The sequence below is a fragment of the Sturnus vulgaris genome, chromosome 3, assembly GCF_052056855.1.
Source record: "Sturnus vulgaris isolate bStuVul1 chromosome 3, bStuVul1.hap1, whole genome shotgun sequence".
Lineage (NCBI taxonomy): Eukaryota > Metazoa > Chordata > Aves > Passeriformes > Sturnidae > Sturnus > Sturnus vulgaris.
In genome coordinates, this window is record NC_142245.1 from 19,029,602 (window position 1) to 19,052,102 (window position 22,501).

Sequence of the window (22,501 nt, forward strand, 5' to 3'; positions counted from 1 at the left end):
CTTTAAATTATGAAAATTCAGTTTACGGTCCTTTGGCATTACCATTTTAAATTCTTATGTCCACAAACACTGCTTTAGATCAGTATCCTCTTACATGCAGCAGACTAAACCACCAATATACGGACTTGTCACAGTGGCACAGAATTGGCAGAAGCATTAAGAGTATTATTTGAAGATCCACTGAGCTGCTTTGTTTCTTTCCAGACTGAGGACTGTTAACTCTCTTCTATTATCTCATGCTATACTCCTAAGAATAAACAATCAGCCATACATCAGTGAAGTTTCATTCTCCTTGGAATCACATCCTGAAGTTCCTAGGAGAGCCAAGGACTTACCTGAAAGGAAGGATATAACAGCTTTACCCTAACTTCCATCACCTGATCTCTCTTCTACAATCCTGATTTTATGGGTCTCTTTTAGGTCTTGTACAGCTGGCAGGCACTGTCCCCAAACAGTTCTGCCTGCCACCCAGGCACTGCATGTCCCTAAGTCATACACGATTTCCAAAGCACAAGCACAAGATAATTGCACTGTCCTGAAGCACCCCAAAGTAACAGGTCACTCCTCTGAACACTGCACCCATGGTGCACGGCACATTCTGGCTAAAGATTCTCCTGAACTAAATGAGTCTTAATCCCTTATGGGGTATTTTTCTTTCACTTCTAGAATACTCCAGATTTAGTTGAAGACAGTAAGAGCATGACTTAGCTAAATCACCACAAGACACTTCTACACAAACTGAAGGTAACTATAAACCAGAAGTGAAACTCTTAAGTAACAAGGCTAGATCAGGGAAATTCTCTCAAGTTGAGAAAACTCAATCTTTGAAGAGCACGAGGAATAAGTGTCTCAAAAAACAGAGCTTCTGTTACATGTGACAAAGTAGAATTAATCCTTCAAATAGTTAAAATATATGTAAAAGTTCTGTTTTGATCAAGTTACACAGAATGAACACATATTAATAGAGTCACATAAATAAAGCCATGTGCTTCAGACTTCATAGGAGTGCACCCTGAAACAGTTGTCCATGTATGCTTTAAATTTAGGTGATCTGAAAGAAACCACTTAGTCTCTTTTTTCTTTTTTTTTTCCTTCAGCAAAACTGCACAGGCTTATTATTAGCAATCCTTTATAATGCAGACCAAAAGATACACTTGGGGATTCTCTCAGCAGTTATAAAGGTCTTAATATGGACCAAATTTTGTCAACCGGTTTCTGAACAATAACAAACTGGCATTCCAAAAAAACAGGATAATTCACATTTGATTGTTTCCAGATAAAAACACTCACACATGCAAACTCAGGAAAAACTGAACAACCTACTAAATAAAAGGAAGCACTGGAATAGCATATCTGTGTTTTTCATGGCACATCTCCAGGTTAGTCCTATGAGGATATAATAGGCAAACTGGGAGGAAAGGATTGTATTGTCTTCCCTATGTACTCAGGTTCAAGATGGGACAATGAGGTTTATACACTGTTCTTCTACACTTGCTGCAGGCCATAAACATTCACTGGCAAAGTAACTGCTGCCACAGACAAAGTAACATGAGCTGGCAGCTCGAAATTAGAAAGTAAAATACAAAACTTAGCTCCTGATAGCTCATTAAAATACTACGTAAAACGTTAATAGATTGTAGCATTGGGCTTTGTTGGTGATCCAAAGGAACTGGAAAGGTCATTCTGGTGTTTCCAGACTGGCCTACCACTGGCACCACTTTAATTTATTTTGGAACAAGCAAGGAAACAAAACTGTGCAACCTGTATGCATCTGTGGGCAGATCTGCCCAAATGGCTCTCTGCAGTGACAGAGAATCACAAATCCATTGCTTTGGGGAAGTCTGAAGACATAATATACAGTCATTAAAGTTTATAAAATAACTGTATACAGTATATAGGGAAAACATTCTGCAATTAACAGGTGAAAAAAAAAACCCTTTTCTTATCCAAGTTGTAAAAAAATTAGAACACCTCCTATAACTATTTTGTATATAAAGTTTCCAACAAGATTATAGAACTAGCATATGCTGAACAGCTGCAGGGTAGAGCCCCTAAGTGTCAGTAAAACCTTTAGTTAAGGCAGTTACAAGCAGATGGGAATGCAATTAATACATAGAGGATATGCTGTTAGTTCTGTACTAAAGCCAATACTAGTTGGTGCTGATATCCTGCATATCATCAGAAAAATATATAAATTCTAAGGTTTGCATTTCCACCAAGCAGTGACTGGTTTTCCTGTCTTTGAATACAGAAAGCTTTACCACTTAATTCAACAGAACTGTGGCCCTAAACAACCATGAACACAAAACCAAAAATAACTGCAGCCAGAAAGGAGTCTGTAAGACCAGAAGGTCACCAAAATAATGATTTTTTTTGCTATGGCTGCACTGCAAGTCAGCATCCTCTCCCTCCCTAGGGACTGGCTGCCAGCAGAACTTAGCATTCAGAAGTGGGATAAAGCACAGCACTTTGTGAGTTCTAATAAGTGTTAAAAGTACTCAAAAACTGCTAGAAAGTGTTAAAATACTTTAAAATGCTATTTATAAGCAACAAGCACTTAAAAAAGAAACTATAAAAAAAACTTCATCCCTTTCTGAGTCCTGAGTATCTAATTTTTATAATAAATTTACATGCACAGACCAACAATAATAGCAAAACCTAAAGACATTAATTTGTTTTCTATACTAACTAGCTAAAAATCAATGCTGCTGCCATGATGCACTATTGCTCTGCTCAGCTGAGATGTTCAATTACTTTATTCCTAAGTAATTTACAAATAAATATCTATAAAAACATTACTTACAACAATATTATTTATCAATATCTACACAACTGTGGGTGTAGATGTTGCAGCAAACATTTCATTTTCTGAAGTGTTCTTATTTCAAAGGAAGAGCTGGTTTTATGGGGCTTGTTTGTTGTAGTAAAGTAGTTTCATCCTTCCCTCAGAAAGTATAGCAGTATTTGATATAATACATTATTATCAAGGTAAACAGATGGGGAGGAACAAAAGAAGAAAATTCTCAGGAGTAATGCAACCATTACAGAGATACTCTTCAGAGGTAATTAACTGTCATCTGTTAAACAGAATGATGTTTTTTAATTCAGACTGCATTGCTTTGCAATGATCTGCCTGTGTGACTAAATTTCTACAGTTAAATGCACAGATTAGCATCTCCTCCCTCAGTCTCAGTTTTTTACCCTTGTTAAAGGTTATTCTCCCCTGGATCTCCTGATTGAATTGGTGATATGATGACTCCCTAGCTCAGCCCATTCAAAACTGAGCTGGGCTGCTTTAGATCCTGTTCTCTGCTCACCTGGCTCGTTCTGATTGCAACAGATAAAACCACATGAGCCATCCTGTCACTGCAATCATCTCTGATGGGGAAACAGAGAACATTTCAAGAGTGTGTGAGGACAAAATCCACTTCCACCAAGGGAGGCCAACCAAGACAAAATGCCTGTCAGCAGACTGCCAAGGGAGACTCCTTATACAATGTTCCACTACAGCTCAACATTTTAAGCCAGCAAACGATAGCTGCTGTAGAGAAAACAGTTTGGGAATTTGCTAAATTAATATAGCTGTCTAATAGGCAACGATCAATCTAATAATGAAAATATTTCTCATTAAATAAATGAGAAATATGAATTAAGTTGTCTATGAATATTTTTGTTTTGGAGAAGAGCAAAATGGAAATAATTTGTTCAGTATTAACAGATGAAAAACATATTGCTTCATTTCCATGCAAAGTCATCAGTATGTGAACCAAAAGTTCATGGTTACTCAGAGGTTCAAAGGAGTTCGCTCCAGCAAGTGACAAGCTTACATTTTACTGATAAAGTTTAAAGAGAAAATTAGTTTTACTCTTCAATTATCGTTATCAACATCCAATTAACTGGACTGTATTTCCAGCTATTTTACTTAAGTTCCTTTGCTGTCCATTTGCCAGCAAACAAAAAAAAAATTTGAGTGATCCACTGTGTGTCAGAGAAAACTGCATAGACTATGAGATTATAGCTAGTTCACCTAGAGGTGAAAACACAAGAAAAATCAATTATTTGCTGGAACCCAAGAACAAAACTCCATGGAACAATATTCTATGAGGAAATACAGAGTAAAAGTTAAGCTAGTCCTTTCCTGAAGCAACCCTCTTCTAACCCATTCTGGATGCTATTAGTAGAAAACTCAGAGAATTTCCCCAATATATAACCTGATGTACAAATTGGAAGTTGTTTTTAACTGCATGTACATGTTGACCAACCATCTGACACGAGCTGAACCACATAAAGTCCTCTCATATGCTACTAGCTGGCAGTGGGCAGCAAAACAAAGCTTCAAATGCATGCTCTGTATCTGCAAGTGAAACAAATGCCATGTTGACTTACCCTCAAGTTGTCTACATTGCACATTGACTTAATTGCGTTCAAATTCCATAAATTCTCTCCTTCTGTTGATGTAAACACCACTCGTGAATAGCGATCACCTGAAATTACAGAAGGGGGTTTTCACTCATTGTTTGGGTGGGCCTGGTATCAAAGGCTGAGGCAAAATCCCACCATTCAAATGACACATTTGAAATCTTTGTCGAGTCATGGGAATTCACCTCCTTTTCAAGATGAGCTGTTTATCTCTAAGACTCACTCCACATGAAAGTTTCCATTTCCTTAAAGTGCTTATAGTAAACATGGAATCTTCAATACTACGTACCACTCAGAAGCTCTACAGACTTCTATTCAAGCAAACTATCTTCTGAAATATGACAAACAAATAAAAATCAAAAGATCTAATCAGCAAACTATGAAATTCTTGGCACAGCATAATGGCAGCACACTGATAATAGTAATCAAAGGCTGATTTACTAAGTCATTTGGGAATATAAATAATAATTATAAAGCTGTTTCTACAAGAATGTTTTTGCCTTAGAAGCAAATGACTGCAGTGGAAATTGTTGTGATATCCTTGAGGCCATTTTCAAGAATTCCACAGTTTAGACACATGGAGCTTAAATTACAAATTAAATTGCATTTATCAGAAGATAGATTTAGGAAAGGAAATAATTACTTAGTGACAGTGAGATCTGTCTGCAGAACTCACAAGGGAAACAAATACACACATGCAAATATATAGTACTGCCTAAGACTGTATGGTACTTTGGGTTAAGAAACATTATCACATTAATTAAAATATTCCAAAAACCCAAAAGGCCAAATTTTCCCCACTGCTGTGAAGCTGCAGAATTTTTGCCTTCCACAAGGCTGCAATGAAAAGACTCAGGGGCAGTGCTTTATGATCTCCAACCATGCTTTAGGATCAAGGGAACTGAAATCTGAAGGTCCTTGAGCAGACAAAGAAAGATAACAGGAATGACAAAAGTGGGTCAAGAGGAAGTCAGCTGTTTTCTTTACATAAAGGACTGGTAAATTTTCCCATAGAAACACAATTCCTTCATGACTGTCACAACTGAGACTATGCAGACACAGCAGAGGAAAGAAGAGTGAGACTGTGCAGAACAGCAGCCTGGATAAGAGGAGTTAATTCTGCTTCAAGTTAATGCTCAGCAGAGTACCAAGCACATTTCCTCTCCCTTACTCATGATATTCCCAGTCTAATTTGGTTCTGTTCACAGGAGCAGAAATGATGACCTTGCTCCCATCCTCTCACTTAGATATAAGACCATACTGTAATTGAAAAAAAAAAGAATAAAAATCTGCTCTTCACTCCAGTTTTCCCTGGTCATTGCTCTCTTAGACCAAGTAATCTAAACAAATAATTTCACAATTGTGTTTTGTGCTGTTATCAGTCCTCACATGTGGAAGTAGCCACAAAAGAGCTCAGGTCCTTCTATGAATAGAGGCAAGATCTACATCTCTCTGCCAGAACAGAACTTATCAAAGTTCTGCAGTGTGCCTTGCAAAAAGTCAAAAGACTTTGTCTTTTTTGTCCTCTATCTTAACTTAGCTCCATAAGCATACAGTGCTTTAAGGTGGGGACATTTTATTTTTATTTTTATTTCTGTTTCTTTGAGGGGGATGTTTTCTTTGTTGGGTTTTTTTGTGTGTCTTTGTTTTTTCCATAAACAAACCTCCACATTCTGTACAAAACATAACTGGTGGATTATTTTCTAACATATACAGGAAAAATATTTTGATTTAGGTTTTTTAGAATTAATTTAATGGCACAGACAAAACACAACTTCTTCCCAAGCGTGAATTAAGGGCTACATGTCTAGCCACACACAAAACACTGATTTTAGAATGTTCAGTACTACCAAGAACTAATAAAATTCCTTACAGGAAATGGAAACACTTAAAGGAAGCACTTCAAGTAAATACAGTTTATTCTGAGAAAGAGCCAACAGAATAGAACCAATAAGGCAAATTTTGAAATAATTTTGAAAGTGACTTTGAAACATTTCAGCCCAATTTTATCAAGATTTCTGCAAGGAGAAAGATGATGTTTCTTGTGTGTATATATTAAGTAAAAAAAATCTTCCTAATATGGCATACAATATACAGAGGAGTTCAGAAAATTCTGAAATGCTAGAAGTTTTTAGCTTTCCTTGTATCATTTCTCAACTTACTTGGAATATCACAGAAAAAGGTATCCTTGTGGAAGTTCCAGTCTGCTTGCCTCTTCTCTCTTTCATAGTGATCATCTGACCATCTGTCATCTTGATGACTAAACCAGAACAAAGAGTTTTACTTTACCTTAGCAAAGAAATCATTTAAAGAAGCACCATCCAAACAAGTCACACAGCTTAACAGCTTTCACACATGAGAAAATATATGTGATTTTGGTATACAAAAACCAACAGAGCAATTTAGTTTTTTTCTTTAAATTAAGAGACTTCAAATGAAAGGACATTGAGTCCAGTACCGAAAATACCCATAGATAAAAGTAAAAATATACATTTTTTAAAAAAGCTTGTAATGGGAAATATCTAGCCTGATATGAAAGGCCTTAAGAACTGTAGAATATTAGATTAGTATTTATGGAAGCCAGTGGCAGTATATATATATATATATATATATATTAACTTCAGAGGGTACTGGCGATGTACATACAAAACCACCAATAAAACAAAATACTATAAAGCCTTATTACCTTTTAGCTTGCTCATCTGCATATTTGAAAGGATAGTTTGCAAGTGTTGCTTTGTACCCTGTGTTTTTCACCATGTTGTTCCAGGTGACCAATCTCTGTCCTATGGCTGTCCCTCTGGGTTCAAAACCCTAAAGGGAGAGAAGCACAAAATTCCATTAATGCTTTTCATTCTTCAGCACAAACGGGAGAGCAGCTACACGATCAAAGTGATGGATAGTTTTCATTATGAGGCATAATTACTCCAGGCCTCTACTTTTAGAGGTAAAATGCTTTATGACAAGTCAGACAAAATAATGACCAACTGTAGAGAGTGACAAGGGATTAAGAATTCTTACACGTCCTACTGCTCTCCCTGAGGAGAGATGATGATTTAGTCCACCAAATGTTCAACACTTGGTTTTCAGAGAAAGGGCATTTCTATATTGTTCTCTTCTGTACCTCAATTATCACTCTTTATTGATTATATATGACTAAAAACTGTCAAGTATTTCTTCTCTATTTCTCCAAGAATAAGGCAAATATTTAAATAATTTTGAAAGTGACTTTCAAACAATTTTAACAACTTGGCTGTTTTCAAGATATATCCATTAAATATGGATATGCAGAGATACACATACTATCTTATAAATACCAATAACTTAGAGGAACAGTTTATTTTTATTTGAGGATAATACTTAAATGCCGTATTTTCAGTGAAAAATCCTGAAAAGTACTCATGCTTAAGACAATTCACGAAAGTAAAAAATGAGTGCAATATGGCTATTACTTGATCCCCAGAAGACACTTAGAATCCCCATTCTTTTAACAGATCCTGGCCTTCATCAGAGGGAATGGAAACCAGTGGGTAACATTCTCTGATGGCAACTGCAGCTTTGTATTATCATTTGCTGCTCCAATGTCAACATTTAATACTGTATCGATTGCTGCACTTGCATTTGCTGTTTAGTGGTTCTACTGGATAAAATGGCAAACAAAAAATACTTATTTCACAGTACAACTGATTGATATTGGCTTACCAGCAGTGGATCAGAGAAATCTGGAAGATCTGGAACTAATATTCCCACGAGTGCACACACCACAATGAGCACGGTGCACATGCCCAGGACCACCACGGGCCAGTCGGCGATGAGCGCGGCGTAGCTGTGAGAGAGGAGCAGGGAGAGGTGCTACAGCAACCAAAGCTGCACAAATCCATACTCTTTAAAGAGCTTTGCAGATCAGACTAGTATTTTTCCCCAAGATTCTGACAAAATGCAAGCTTATCCATGACTGCAAACCACTAGAAAAAAAATGCTTTGTCAAGAACATCACTACTTGGGCTTTTTTAAACTTAAGCGTTTTAAAGCAAAACATCCAAGAAAGAAAAAGATCTGTTTTAAAGTAGAACCCAAAGAAAATATTTGATCTATTTTTAAAATAGTCATTAAAAAAAAATTCAAACCCTACATACTCATAATCCATGAAATCTGTTGTAGTTCAAAGATTGGCAACATGATACATAAAGTAACCAACATTTACTGTCCACTCTTACAGCATCCTTGAATTTTAACATCTATCTCATTCTAAATTTTATGACTGGAAGAATTGTTATATATGCAAACCTAATTTTCATTATTTTTGTAAAATACTTTTATTGTTCTTAATTCAAGAAAAATGTTCAGAAAACTAAGTGAAATCAAGAAATCTTAGTTTCTAAATGATTTTTCTTACAAGACTTGAATTCATAAAGTTTACATTTCAAAAGCAGCACTAATATTGGGAGCAAAGAGAGCATAGGAAGTCCCATAAAGGCATTAGAAAAGTAATTATAGGGTATGAATCCTTCTATATGAATGGTCTCTGTAGATATTAAATATTGATCAAGAAGATCTCCATTCTTATTTCCTCCTCAACTTACAAGCAGCATAACATCAAAGTTTATAGCAGAGAGCTCCTTTACTTATTTCTACTGTCTTAAAAGATTATGGCTCTTTTTCAGTTTTAAGAGCAACTTACTAATTAATCACAATACAATTATCAGCTCGACCAAAATTTTCTGTCCTACTCTGTCCATCTCCCCACTCCAGCAGTAGGTTCCCAGTGTTCTGACAGCAAAACCAATGGCATGAGCAAGTTTATTCCTATTTTTCCATAGCATGTGGAAATAGGCACCTCTAGGGGTCTAAGTAGAGCTTTGAATAGCAAGGAAATCCAAAGCACTGGGTGTTTCTCCATTTCCCATTAAGTAAACATGGAATAATTCTGACACACTCACACAAGAGGTTAATTAGCAAAAGCTTGAAAAGCTATCTGGAGTCAAAGTTTTCATTAAAGTCAATCACAAAGGGGCAGCTTGCCAAATGAGCAATTGTACAAAGAAGTGAAGGGAAGTAAATGACCTAATAGATTTTTCCTATTTATAGGACTAAATGTTTTTCTAAGCACCAACCATAACTGACTAGCCATTACAGACATTTGCTCTGAAGTTATAAAAGTTATACCCCAAAGATTTATTTTCCTATTCATCACTAGTGCCAGATTTACCACTTTGACATATTGTCTCTACAGTTCCAATCTCAGCTGAGCACTCTCAAATTGGGTAAATTCTTTCAGCTGTAAAAGAAACTCTGTCCTAAGTGTTTAATGTGATAATAAGCCATATACAGAAAACAGTGAAGTGCTTGTTTACACCTGCACATTTCTCTTGTTTCTTTTACCACATACTGAAATTCAGATAAGCAAAGATGATCTGGGCTGACAAAAGGACTGACCACTCTATTTTTAATTTTACCTGTCTGAGCATTATTTAGTGCTGCTGAGGGCTCTAGCTCCAACCAAGTTGCCTAAACCAGCCTCAACCCCAACTCACTGTACATGACTAAAGAGATGACAGGTTTTTTATTTTTTACCCATTAAAAAGCTATAACATAAGTTTAGTTACTTTTTTTTTCTCTGTGAGGAGAAAGCCACCACCCTGACATATTGGGCATAAACAAGCACTTGCCTGAAAATGCCTGAGTCCAAGGGGAAAACGCTTAAATCAGTTCCTCCAAGTGAAAGAATCACGTTCAGAAAGGATATCCTTAGTGCTAAGCACAGCATTTAGTACTTTTCTAAATCAAGATAAATCCTCCCACTTTTGGATGCCTAATTTGAACTATTTTTTGGTTGTGCAATGACTTAGACATATAGCCACACTTACACCTTCTTGGCTTTTTCTCCATCCAAAATATTTCAGCACTGAATGATGAACTCACATAAGTTGGACACTGAGTGAAATACCACTTTTTATGCCATTTTGCCCTGTTTTCAGTCTGTTAGAATGGTACTAATTTTAGCTAGCTATGTACCATTAAAATGCATACAGCTTTCATTAATTTATTTCCTCCTGATGTTTTTCACACACCTAAAACAGTTTGGTTTTCTTGTTTTTTTGCTTTTTTTAAAAAATTCATGCTTTAAGTAATTCAAAATGCTTAGGAGATACAGTAATTCAACCTATATTTAGCACCACTAAAAGCACCACTGTTAGCAAGCAATTTGTCAAAAAGTGATCCAAGACCTCAGATGTTTTCTTCAAAAGGAGAAGGTAAAAAAGAGAATGTTTAGGTTCTTTTCCTATTTTAAGCATAATATGTGGCTAGTGACAAACTTCTCAATTCAGCTCCTGTATACAGATGTCCTCAGGTTCAACCATTCCTCAGGCTCATACAGAAACAGAAATGTACCATATATAGTTTCTGTATTGTAGAAAGGTCACTATGAACAACAGATATTTGTGTGACCCAAATCTTACAAACACACAGATTTCTGTAACTCAAAACAGGTACTTAACAAACAGGCCTGCTCTCTGGTGAAAGCAAATCATAAAGATGGATTGTGCATGATGGATTTTTAATGTATTTTCACTTGAGATGATTTCTTGTTGCCATTCTGATGCACTGATAGTTTTAGATATAATGCTGTTATTTTCTGACCCTGACATGCTACAGAGCCTGTAAAAGTGTTCTAGACTGCATGGGGTTTTAGGAAGAATTAAAACTTCTATGATGAAATTTTCTGAACTTGAATGTCAGGTTTGTTTATCACTTTTGATGATACAACCTAGCCACTTCTCAGAGAAACCCTTAATCAAAAAAGTACTGAGGCATGGAGTATCCATCCAGGCATAGATTTTAATAAAAATGCCCTAAAATAGTTGAAAACAAGAAGCCTTGAAATCTTGTTTTCTTGAAAAGCATAGATTTTTAAATTCTGGCCTAGTAATAATGAGGAGACTGCTTTTCTGTCTGTAAATAGAGCCTGAGTTTGGATATCCTGCATGTTCTATCCCCTTCCTGCTCCCCCTGGATTCACAGATGTGTTATTACGGATGTTAAAGAACTTAGCCCTGGCTCCTTATTTCAGTGTTTATTTAGGGACCCATTGCAGATCAATTCTTCTAAATGTTGTTTGACCTTGCTGATAGCATCTGCCTCCCTTGTTTCCCGTGGCAGTTGCAGAATTTTACTACCCACTGACTAAAGAAACACTTCAAAAATCTGATTTAATTTGAATGTCTATTATTTCCTTTGAATATTCCTTATTCTTGCTTTGTATGGGGAATAAAAGCTTTGCCATCATCCCATCTAGAATTCCACAAACCTCAGCTATGACAGCACTAAATCTTACCTTTTTGGTAACTTGAATGGTCTGGTTGGTCTGAAAAAAAGAGAAGAAAGTGAGTAATTGAGAATGCATGAAATATGCATGCACACACCAATTTGTTTAATTATTCTCATACATGGGTAAGCAAATAAATTATAAAAATCAGATATTTTAGGATATGAATTATTTTGAAAGGCCCACAATCATATTCAATTGAGTCTTTGCAAACAAGTAGTTCAGAGAATAATTATAGCTATAGACAGCTGGGTTTTCAAAAGTGGAATTTTATGCAGCTGAATTTTGGAATTACTATTCCAGAGGCTTTTCCAGTTTTCAACAAGAGACCAAATAAACTAATATGATAAAAATTCAATATTATTGAAAATCATGACAAAGTTTGCATATGATGGAAACAGACAACGACAACATCATGTTCTGACTGCAATTCACAAAACTTCACAGTTGTCCTTTGCAATTCCATTACAAAAAATGATTTTGGCCATAAGTTCTGTCTTGCCATAATACAGGAAATAGAACGACATAAAATACCTCTACAAAATATTTTTATGCAAGCTTTTGTTACTTCTTAAGAATCTAATATAAAGTACATTATTTTGAGGAGGAGACAGCAAACCCAAAGTGGAAATTATTCTTACCTAACACTGTTCAGTTCAAATTCTTAGCTATTGGACCATTAGTATTCACATAAATTTCACTTTAAAACACTTCATGAAGAATCTGCAAGTAATTTCATGAATGTGACATAAAACCACTCTGAAGTTGTGACCATACAATGGCTTCAGTTAACGTATGGATTTGTTTTACCACCAAGGACAGATTTAATATTACTTCTTTTAAAAAGTATGGAAAGCACTGAGTTAAGAAGCAGGTACTTGCATAAAATAGATCCCTTAGTAGCATCACACTGAGATTGCCAAAAGCATAGATTTGTATGTTTTTACACACAGATAAACAGTTCAAACTTCAAACTACCCTGAGATTTTCAGAAAAACTTAATCAACTACATAGGAATGAAATTTGCTGCTCTTCAAAGTAGTAAGAGTTGTTTACTACAACACAGTAGTAAGATTTGCTCTTTTCAGCCACGAGGAAGTTGGAGAAAACCAGAATAACCGATCTACAGTTACAGAGTAACTTAAGGATTAAGGAAAGGTATAGACAAAGATTCTCTGTTGAATGCAACCACAAAAGATTAAATTTATGAAGTGTCACCAACCTTCAGACTAGGTGCACAAATCTGACTTCCAGAGTTACTGAACCCTACTGAATACCCAATTTTCCAACTGATGCAAAAAACTTCTGGTAGCACTACAACAGACTCACCAGCATCCAAAATGTAGAGAAACCCAACAGAACCGAGTTCTGAAATTACTCTGAACAGTAAATTCCCTGAGGCTGAAAAGAAGTTGTGGCAAGCTTGGGGGACTGCTTGTCTGATCGACAGCCTCAACCACAAAACCAACTTTTCCCAGCTCAGGCTAGACTGAGACTGGAGGATCAGAAACCAGGTACTGAAGTCAAAACTCACTCAATTCGAATCTGAAGTGAGCAGTAACAGGACTCTGGATGAAGAGAAATGCTTAACAGACCCTTTCATGAACCTGCACCAAGGCAGAGCACACGCTGAATGTGCCTTCATGACTTTATGGAAAAGGGGGCAAAGCCACAGGGTTGGGAATAACAAATTTTTTAACTGCAGCATAGACTCCTGGGTTTACAGATGAGAGAGAAATATAAACAGACATATTTACTGTTAGTAAGGTGATTCTAATATGAATTCCTAACTTTCATTTGTAAAGATCTGAATTTCCATATATATTCAGTCACTCGTTTTTGTCTGTGCCATAATGGACTCTGCCATGAGCAACAGTATCAGACAATGCTTTGGCACAAGCAGAGCCACCCAATGACAATGATTAGTACAAGCTTTGTATTCATGCTGACTTGTATAAAGGTTTCTATGATAATTCCAGTTTATATCAGCAGATAAAATAGTTTTCTTCTGCATGGGGGCTACTTTAAAATTAAATGTGTCTAATTTGGTTTATACAAAGTGGGTAAAAATACCAACACAATCATTCCTCATCCTCCCCCTGTCCCATCAAAACCAAACTACATTTCCCTCTGTTTCCTCCACCTGCAAAATATATTCAGTCCTGAACAAATGATGATGATTAAGTTCTTCAAAGTTAGGGAAGGTTAAAGGTCACACCTGCTATCAAACTGTTTTGTTTTGAAAAGCATGCATTGAAAAAACCTGGGTACACCCGGGTTTAAATTCCAGCAGTGTAACCAATCCCTTGCAGCTGTTGTGATGACTCTATTATATTGGTCAATAGGAAAAGTTATCCCTGAATACTGTGCCCCCAAATTCTTTAGTTATGCTCTAAAATACAGAAATGCATGGCAAAACCAGATCTTTCCCACTTAATTAATGTTGCTGTATCTAATTTTTGAAGTATTATACTTTCATTGAGCCAGTTTAAATGACATCATCAGTCTCCAAAAAAAAGTGTGGACAAAAGAGTCCTCATCAGTTTTCATGAGAAAGAAATATTGAATTACACTCTTTTGCTGGGACAAAAGCCAAGTTGATCTGTGTATTAAATTACCTTTGTACTTAGTTCTCACAAGTCTGATAGCAGAAAGTGACAATCACAGTCGTTTGTGACAAGACCAGCACAACCAAGTTACTGCACAAACTGCAGTCACTGATTAAAATCTAATAAGTACTTTGCTCCAAGAGGGGAAAAGGGAAAGAGGAAGAAAAGGACAGGCCCTGTTCTAGCACCATTTACTCCGAGTGTCAGCCCCTGCTCAACAAGTGCTTTGCTTCATTCTGTCCTTTCCTAGTGACAAGTTCTGTCTGAATATCACACAGTTAAGAAATACATAAAGATAAATAGATTGGTTAAAACCCACAGATGTATCTCAGTATGAAATATATTTTGGATGACTAGCATCCTTCTGTGTAACATGCTGAAAAGAAGGAATGGTGTCTTTAAAAAGGGCTGCTGTAATACCAGCAAGTTTACTCTAGGACAGCAAGTTTACTCTAGGAAATAACTGAGTATCAGGAGGATTGATCAGCTTTGGACTGGACTACTACAGCTCTAATTATTCACTTTCCAGCCTAAATAAGCACTCAACCTCAGTGTCTCTACTAGGATTTTGAACAGTGAGGTAGTAGAAAACATTTGCTCCTTTGTGTACAAACCTACTTAAATAGGGGCAGTTCACAGGTATAAAAAATATGATTGCTTTACATATTTTTCCATCTGAGAAAGACAATGACCAATGCTTGAGCTTTCTGGAGGGGAAAACGCTGTGCAACATGGCAACAGTCTCCTTTAGATTCCAGCATTGAATGAGTTTTCTCTGAATGAGTTAATGGAAGTGAATAGCTATATCAGAGAGAGAGTTTGGTCCTAATTTCAAGCATCACACTGGAAAACTAGCTTTTGGAAATCCTGTGTCTTATTAAATCTAATTCATAAGCTTTGTATCACCTGGACATCACAGGGCACAAAGCAATGTTACAAAACATGTTCCTCAGCATGAGACTTAATAATAACACTATGGCTGACATACTTCATCTGCAGCATGTTTCCTTAATCCAATGCATTTCAGGGAAATACAAACCTGAATGTGTCAGAGGACAATAAAAGTACCTAGATATTCCAAGACATTCTTTTTCAGGCTTCCTTCACAAACCTCAGCTGTGAGAAAGGTATCAATGTAAGCAACCCCTTGACCTCACACCCCAAGGAATCAATGCTTGCTGCTTCCTTAGTGGTGCAAGAAACCCTGCAGAATGTAGCCATGAAATAGAAAATTAGGAAAACAGGCTGTTTTGAAGCATACTTTGAAGAGTTTTCTAGCTGTTGTGAAACACCCATCATTTCAAGAAAGTGTTAAAAAGGCAGCTATCAATAACCTAAGAGGTTGAAAGAGATATTAATATGATTTTAGATAGGAAGATTCCTGCTTACACTGACAGTAATGTCGGTTGGGGTTTTTCTGAGCCACTTAAAATGCATCAATATATTCCAAATCATATCTTTGTACTGACTTATTTAAACATTACCTTCCTAAAATTCCAATTACAATTCTGGATATTGCCCTGTCTAAACATTTGATTTCTGACTGATGTCATTTCACTTAGCTGCAATTAATTTCTATTTTACCACGTGAAGATGTAGAGACTGGAACTTGGATATAGAAAAGTTTTTCCTTTTTTTCCTCTGGAGGAACAACAAACCATTTAGACTTTAAGCTGAAATTAATGCCTACCAGCCCAGCCTGACATGGGGCAGCACAAAGGCATTGTCTGCAATTGATGTGCCCTATTTTTAGGTGTAAGGAAACAATAAACAGCATTGTATAAATCTCAAACTAGTTAGTGTGGGTGCTTCTCCTGTGCTTCATTCCTGGGAGACAGGAGAGAAGGCAAGCAGAAGCTTCTCTCCCAGCAATGATATCCAGCACTGTCATTTTGGTGCTGAGCTGCACAAAAATTTGAAAATAAATGTACAGCTTACTGATATTTATTATAAAGGATTTATACAATATAGAATCACGGAATATCCTGAGATGGAAGGAACCCATTAGGATCACTGAAGTCCAACTCCTGGCCCTGCACAAGACAAGAGATTCATTTTGCACTCTTGCTTTTCACATAAAGATTCACTAGAGTAAAAAATGTTAAGTTGCAATAAATAGCTGCATTTACTGAAAAAAAAAAGACTCTCCTGTCCAAGGATTATGAGGTGTTTAACCTCAATGCTTTACTTTGCCAGAGGGAAACTATTCCCTTTGTTGGTAGATCTGGTTACCAGAAATGATAAAACATAGCTTTTTGTCATTATTATACTCCTGGATAAGCTAAATCCCTGCAGGGTAGAACGAGATATGCATCATATTGCACATTCTCCATCAGAAAATACAATACAAACTAAATCCCTACACAGGAAGAAAATCCTCATGTTTTCAGAATGTCATTGACCCAAGAGAACAATCTGAATTGCTCCTAAATATCAAGCTAACTTTTGCTGTTATATCAGATACAACACCTATGTGCTTTCTCATTTTAACGATCACTCAGACAACAAATCCAACAGATTAAGTTGCCAAAAAAGTTTTTATAAACCTCCCCATTTATTTTTTTTTCTATGATGAGCAGTTTTCCATTATTTTAATCATGAACTCTATCTAGACGTTTTTTAAACATGCAGTGTTCACTGTATTTGTCTGCACTTGGCTTTACTTGTTTACATCTCTAAGGAACAGGAAAACCCACAGCAAAATGTTGTAAAGGAGACAGAGAATTCAGTTTTCTGGTAAGTTACTTTTTTAAGGTTTTATTAAAACCAAAAAGAATGCAACTAATTTTCATGGGTTTTATCCCCACATAAAATATCTAGGAATAATCCAAAAGGATTTTATATTTTTTAATGTCTATATTATCAGGGTGAAATGATCTGAAACTAACTGCTATTTCATCCCATTAAAATGTGGGAAATGTCAATATTGCAGCTTTTCTTAATGTGGTACATATGACTATTCTTTCACTTAAAATGTCCCAGTCCTGTCAGTGTTCAAGAGGAGCTTGGACAATGCCCTTACCAAGATGCTTTAACTGGCTCAGCCAGCTGGGTCAGGTGGTCCTTGCAGGTCCCTTCCAAATGAAACAGTCTATTTTATTCCAACCCTGTATAACTCATTATATGCTAAAATTAAAACTACTATAAATTTATAACATACAGGCAATTTGAAACTGAAATGATTCTATTATAATAATCTCCATGGCTGGGGGGATTGTTGGCTTTTCCCCCCCTCTCCTTTTCCTCACTGCTCCATAGGAATGGTATCCATACAAGAGCCTGGGATTTACTGAGCAAGTCTTCAGTTTAAAGTTCCTTAGAAACCCATTTGTGCAACACTGACTTCTAATGTCTTTCCTCTTTCATCTTCAACAACTGACTAAATATTACAAACCACTAGGAAAGCTGGCTCTTTTCCTTTATAGCATCTACTTGGTTCACTTGTCTTGAAAAGGAATTAAATCATCTTCTCTGTAGGAAAATCTGAGAGCATACGAAAGAGCCAAGCCATACAGACCCTCCAAACAAGGAGAATTTCTTGTATTCTTCTTTCCCTGAACTTTTCTCCAACGAGTGTAGCTACTTTTAAACACTGCTCCAAAACTGTCAATAAGAAGACTGCCATCAAGCATGCTTCAACTGGATTCTCCCTGCTTTAAATGGCAAAGTTTATACACAATTTAAAGTATACACTTCTTTAAAAGGTTTAATTGAAGCTATATATATTCCTTAAACTTTTGAAGCACTGAAGGCAGGACCACATAGAGCACTGCCTGGCAAATTAAACAAAAGTTCTGAACTATTAGAGAGAATAAAAAAAAAGCTTAGTAAAATACCACCATGAATCATTATTTGAAAACAAGCCAACAGCTAATTTGGAGCAGACTAATATTATTTCAAGATCCTTCACAAGTCTAAAACCATTAGTCTTTTCTCTTTTCTTGGTAATTACAGTGAAATTAATAGATATGTTCTGGGATTTAAATGATGACTAGAGTAGTTTTCAACATTTTTACTGGCAGAAAGTCCCTTCCTTAGAAATATTTTATTTCAAAGCTGTTTTTATTAGACTTCCCAGTTGAATGGAGCAAAGCAAGGTCATGGCCACTTCTTGTATTTCTCTGACAGACAGGAAATTAACATGACCCAAGGAATCACAACATACACAGAAAGAAAACCCCATCTCATGATACCAACAAGAATGAAAACGTCCAAGAGTGCCAATTTTTATGATGGTATCTCTCCACACAGGCTGAAGTGCATGTTCTTATAGGCACTAATGACTGACATTAAGCACATGGAAGTTTGGCTCTGGAGTAAGGAGACTTGGAGTGTCATAAATCACACCTCAACTGGTTCGTGCTTCACTCTTCCTTCCTGTTTAGATATAAGATTTTGTGAATGTAAATCACCAAGGGATTCAGGTTTGCTCTCAGAAAACCTCCTTTGACCAGAGAACTTTTCTAAAGATAGGCTAAAAGCACTTACAATTTCTCGAAATTATTCGTCTAACTATGGGGACAACCAATAGTTTTTATCTTTCTACATATTTAATCTCTTGCAGCAAATGAAAATACTGTTAATTAAGATCTTTGTTCCAAATTTACTTCTGTTCCAATATCTGCGAATTTAGTAATTTAGAATGTCGTAACTTTTAAGTGATGTAAAACCAATGTTTATTCAACACAATTAATATATTTAAAAGGATTTAATATGCAAATGCACAAAGAAGGCTCTTTAGCTTTTGCTAGTGCTAATGAAAACTTGTACATATATAATGCAACATTATCTTCTGGACCTCCTGACATGAAATTTGTTTTGTATGCTCAGTAACAAGCAAGCAAAAAAAGGAAATATTTACTGAACATTTAAGGTTTCCAGTATTGTAGCTAAGACCTCAACAAAGTGCTCTAGAACTGAACAGACTACAAAACAGATTTAACATAATCAAAGCTGTTCAGCAAAATGTCTGCAAAAGTTCATCCATTTGACAGAACAAATGAAACATCCTACAAAATGGAAATGTAACATCATAATTTTGAAGCAAGGTATCCCATTAACATGCTAGAAAAATATGGGGGAAGTGGCAGAAGTGAAGCAAATAAGCTTTTCCAGTCCAGTACATAAATCTATTTATGATTTTACTAGAAAAGAACCAAAACACACCCTAATTTGCAAATAATAAGGCTAAGCTCTCTGAAATATCATCAGGATTTCTACCTGTAACTTCCCTTACCTCCACTGATCTGCCAGTGATATCATCTCTATTTTGCATTGGTAGTCCAGGCTTTGCATTTCTATTTTGCACTGATAGTCCAGAGACTAAGTGATTTCTTTATTCAGTATTTTAAGAGATCTCTTTATTCAGCAGAATGTCACTGTAATTTTTGTGTAGCAAAATCAATGCTGAATTGCTCAGGTACCCTTTGTATTTCCCTCTTGCACTGTGTTTGGGATTTTGTTTTGTTTTGCTGCTCAAGCACCACTGAACCAATTAAAAGTATGCACATCAATTATTATTCACTAGGAGACAAAGACAACACTGAAGTATCAGAGAGGAAGAACAAGTGATTTTGGAAGGAGTTAGAGACAGAGACAATGATGGTAACTCATAACGAGCTTTCTCAGGTACATGTTGATCATTCTGCACTTTCCCCCATTAGAAGGAAGACTCAAAACTTTTAAGCAGGAATATGCAAATCTTTCAAAACCCATCTCTTAAAGATTAATGAGAATCAAGTCATTGGCCATGCATAGTTCAGACTGTTATTCTTTGTTGTCTGGTGATGTCTTATTCACATTTGAACTTTACCACAACCTCCTACTAAATCAAAAGTACGTGAAGACAACTTTACATTGGCAAAATATTCCAAAAAACTGACATAATTTTGGATGTTGTGGGTTTTTTCTAAGTGTACATAAATGCTCCATTTTTAAAGTCATCTCAAACACCACACCAATTAGTCCTTTTCCAGAAGGAGCACAGCTGATGCTGGTTTTCCAGTCAATTTAGTACAAAAGAAAGGAGCCACGTTTTTCACAGTTTCCCTCCCATTATCAGCTTTACATCTTCTAAAGACAGCAGTTCAAAGGCCCAGCAGATTGCTGGTTATGAGTGAGCTCTTCTGTTGTTCAGGGAAAGGTGAGGGATGCAGGGCACAGGAAATTAATCTTTAAGCACACACAGGACCTGAATTCCCTAAGGAGCAGAACCTGCATGGCAGGCTGGTACTCAGCTGCACTTGGAACCTTCCAAGCACCACCTTCCCATGGCAAAAATGCTTGATTCCAAACAACCTGAAGTCTTGACAAACATTAATGTTTAACTAATCCAATTAAAAAGCCAGCAAAAATATCCTTTGGACAGCCCAGAATGACAGAGGTTTTTTTACGTGCACTCAGCCACCAAGTTATAAATGGTATTTTTATTTGTATTCTGGTTCTCTGTGTGTCAGCCCTTTGCTTTCAGCTCCAGAAAGTGCAGTAAGTTATTTGCACAGCCAACCATGCACAATATTTATCATGGGAAGAGTAAATGACTTAATAAAAAATAGAATAAAACTCTTAAGGTATCACACTCAGAGACCACACAAGACTAAAATAAAAATGTGTGAAAATGAAGAAGCACAGCTCAAATTAGACAGACACGAAAAACTATTTCAAAGAAATAAAAAGAACTAGTTCATTTGGTCACAGGGAAACCTACTTCTCCACATGTGCACAACAGAGAATCCCACATTTGGACTCAGATGGATGCATGAGATGACTTCACATTCCTTTTCTTTTTTCTCAACTACATCAAAATCCAAGCATGCCATTGGGTTGTTAATGCTTCATAATAAGAAGAGGAGAACTATTTTGGCATAGAATAAATGGCTTAAATGAGAATAGAGCCAGAATTTTTATTGTTCAGGAACTTCTGATCTATAGTATGAACCAAGTATTTGCAACACCCTGAACAATGAATGAAATGATGGCAACAGCTTTTGCCCTTTAGCTGCAAAAGGTTGATAAAATATTTCAGAAATCCCACTTCCAGAAACCTGACCTAAAGGTTTCTTCTTAAAGAGTCCTATTTTTAATCCTCCTAGGGGAAGGCAGAAAGGCTCCTTTATTAATTTTTATATCATTATATGCATATGTATTTTGTACAAAAAGACATTAATATACAATTCATCTAAAAAGTGAAAATGAAAATATCTTTTAATGCATCAAATAAAGCAGAAGCTCACAACTTTCAAAATAGAATAGGTTGTTAAAAAAGCCCTATGGACAAACTTTTGTGAACCGTTCATGTTGCTGAAATGAAGATAGTTGAAAATATTTTACTCACATGTATACGCAAAATTAGCTCTGCAAGCCATGCAGAATGTACTAGATAACAATTATCCTTTTCCTGGAATCAAGCAGGGAACTGTTTCATAACAAAATCTTGTTATTAAGATTGGTATTTGGCAAACATTCCCTTGCTTTTTGAAAAAACACGAGATTTTTTTTTTCTGGTTCTAATCTTTAGGCCAAATAAATAGAAGGAAAAATCTAAAATGGGTAAGGGGCAGCTGTAATGTTCTATCCTCATTTCACAGCTTTTTCATTTCTATAGAGCTTTGTTTTAAAGTATTAAATAAAGTGTAAGTATTCACGTGTATCTGCAGTACTGTTTGAACAGTGTGTGGCACAGAACGCTGAGACACAGCAGAACCCAAAAATCCCAGAACAGCCACATAAATCTGCAATGCCAAAACACTTCAAAAGAAGGTTTAAATCTAACTGAAAGCAAGATGTACAGTAAGTCTGGATGCTTTACTAGTTTCCTGACACTGTTTTTTGCCTTCTTTAGAATATAAATTGGTCTAGCAAGCAAAAACTTTGAATCTAGCAATTTAAACTAACTAAGCTTTAGGAGCTAAAACCTCCAGAGTTGGCTGGTGGGCAATGAGGAGCAATTCTTAAATTTTAGCCAAAGTAAGCATTCTGTAGGGGCTTAAACAGATTTTATTTTCCAGTTCCAGCTTGAGATGATTGCGTGATTGTGGAGAGATCATCCCATATATCCTTTCAGCCTATTTTTTTTTTTTTTACCACAGATAATTCAGATGCTTTTCAGAACAGTTTTCCTTACTTGTCTGCTTTAGACAAAAGCACT

At 36.1% G+C, this 22,501-nt stretch overlaps 1 protein-coding gene across 1 annotated transcript in view; it reads right to left on the reverse strand.

Moving 5' to 3' along the window:
* The window catches only part of DISP1 (dispatched RND transporter family member 1), a 30,852-nt gene that overhangs the window by 3,743 nt on the left and 4,608 nt on the right, over positions 1-22,501 (reverse strand). The window contains exons 2-6 of the mRNA XM_088161142.1: positions 11,756-11,785; positions 8,122-8,245; positions 7,106-7,233; positions 6,582-6,679; positions 4,387-4,484 (exon numbers count right to left, since the gene is read on the reverse strand). Coding sequence (XP_088017268.1) covers positions 4,387-4,484; positions 6,582-6,679; positions 7,106-7,233; positions 8,122-8,245; positions 11,756-11,785 — 478 coding nt within the window. The remainder of the gene's footprint in view (positions 1-4,386; positions 4,485-6,581; positions 6,680-7,105; positions 7,234-8,121; positions 8,246-11,755; positions 11,786-22,501) is intronic.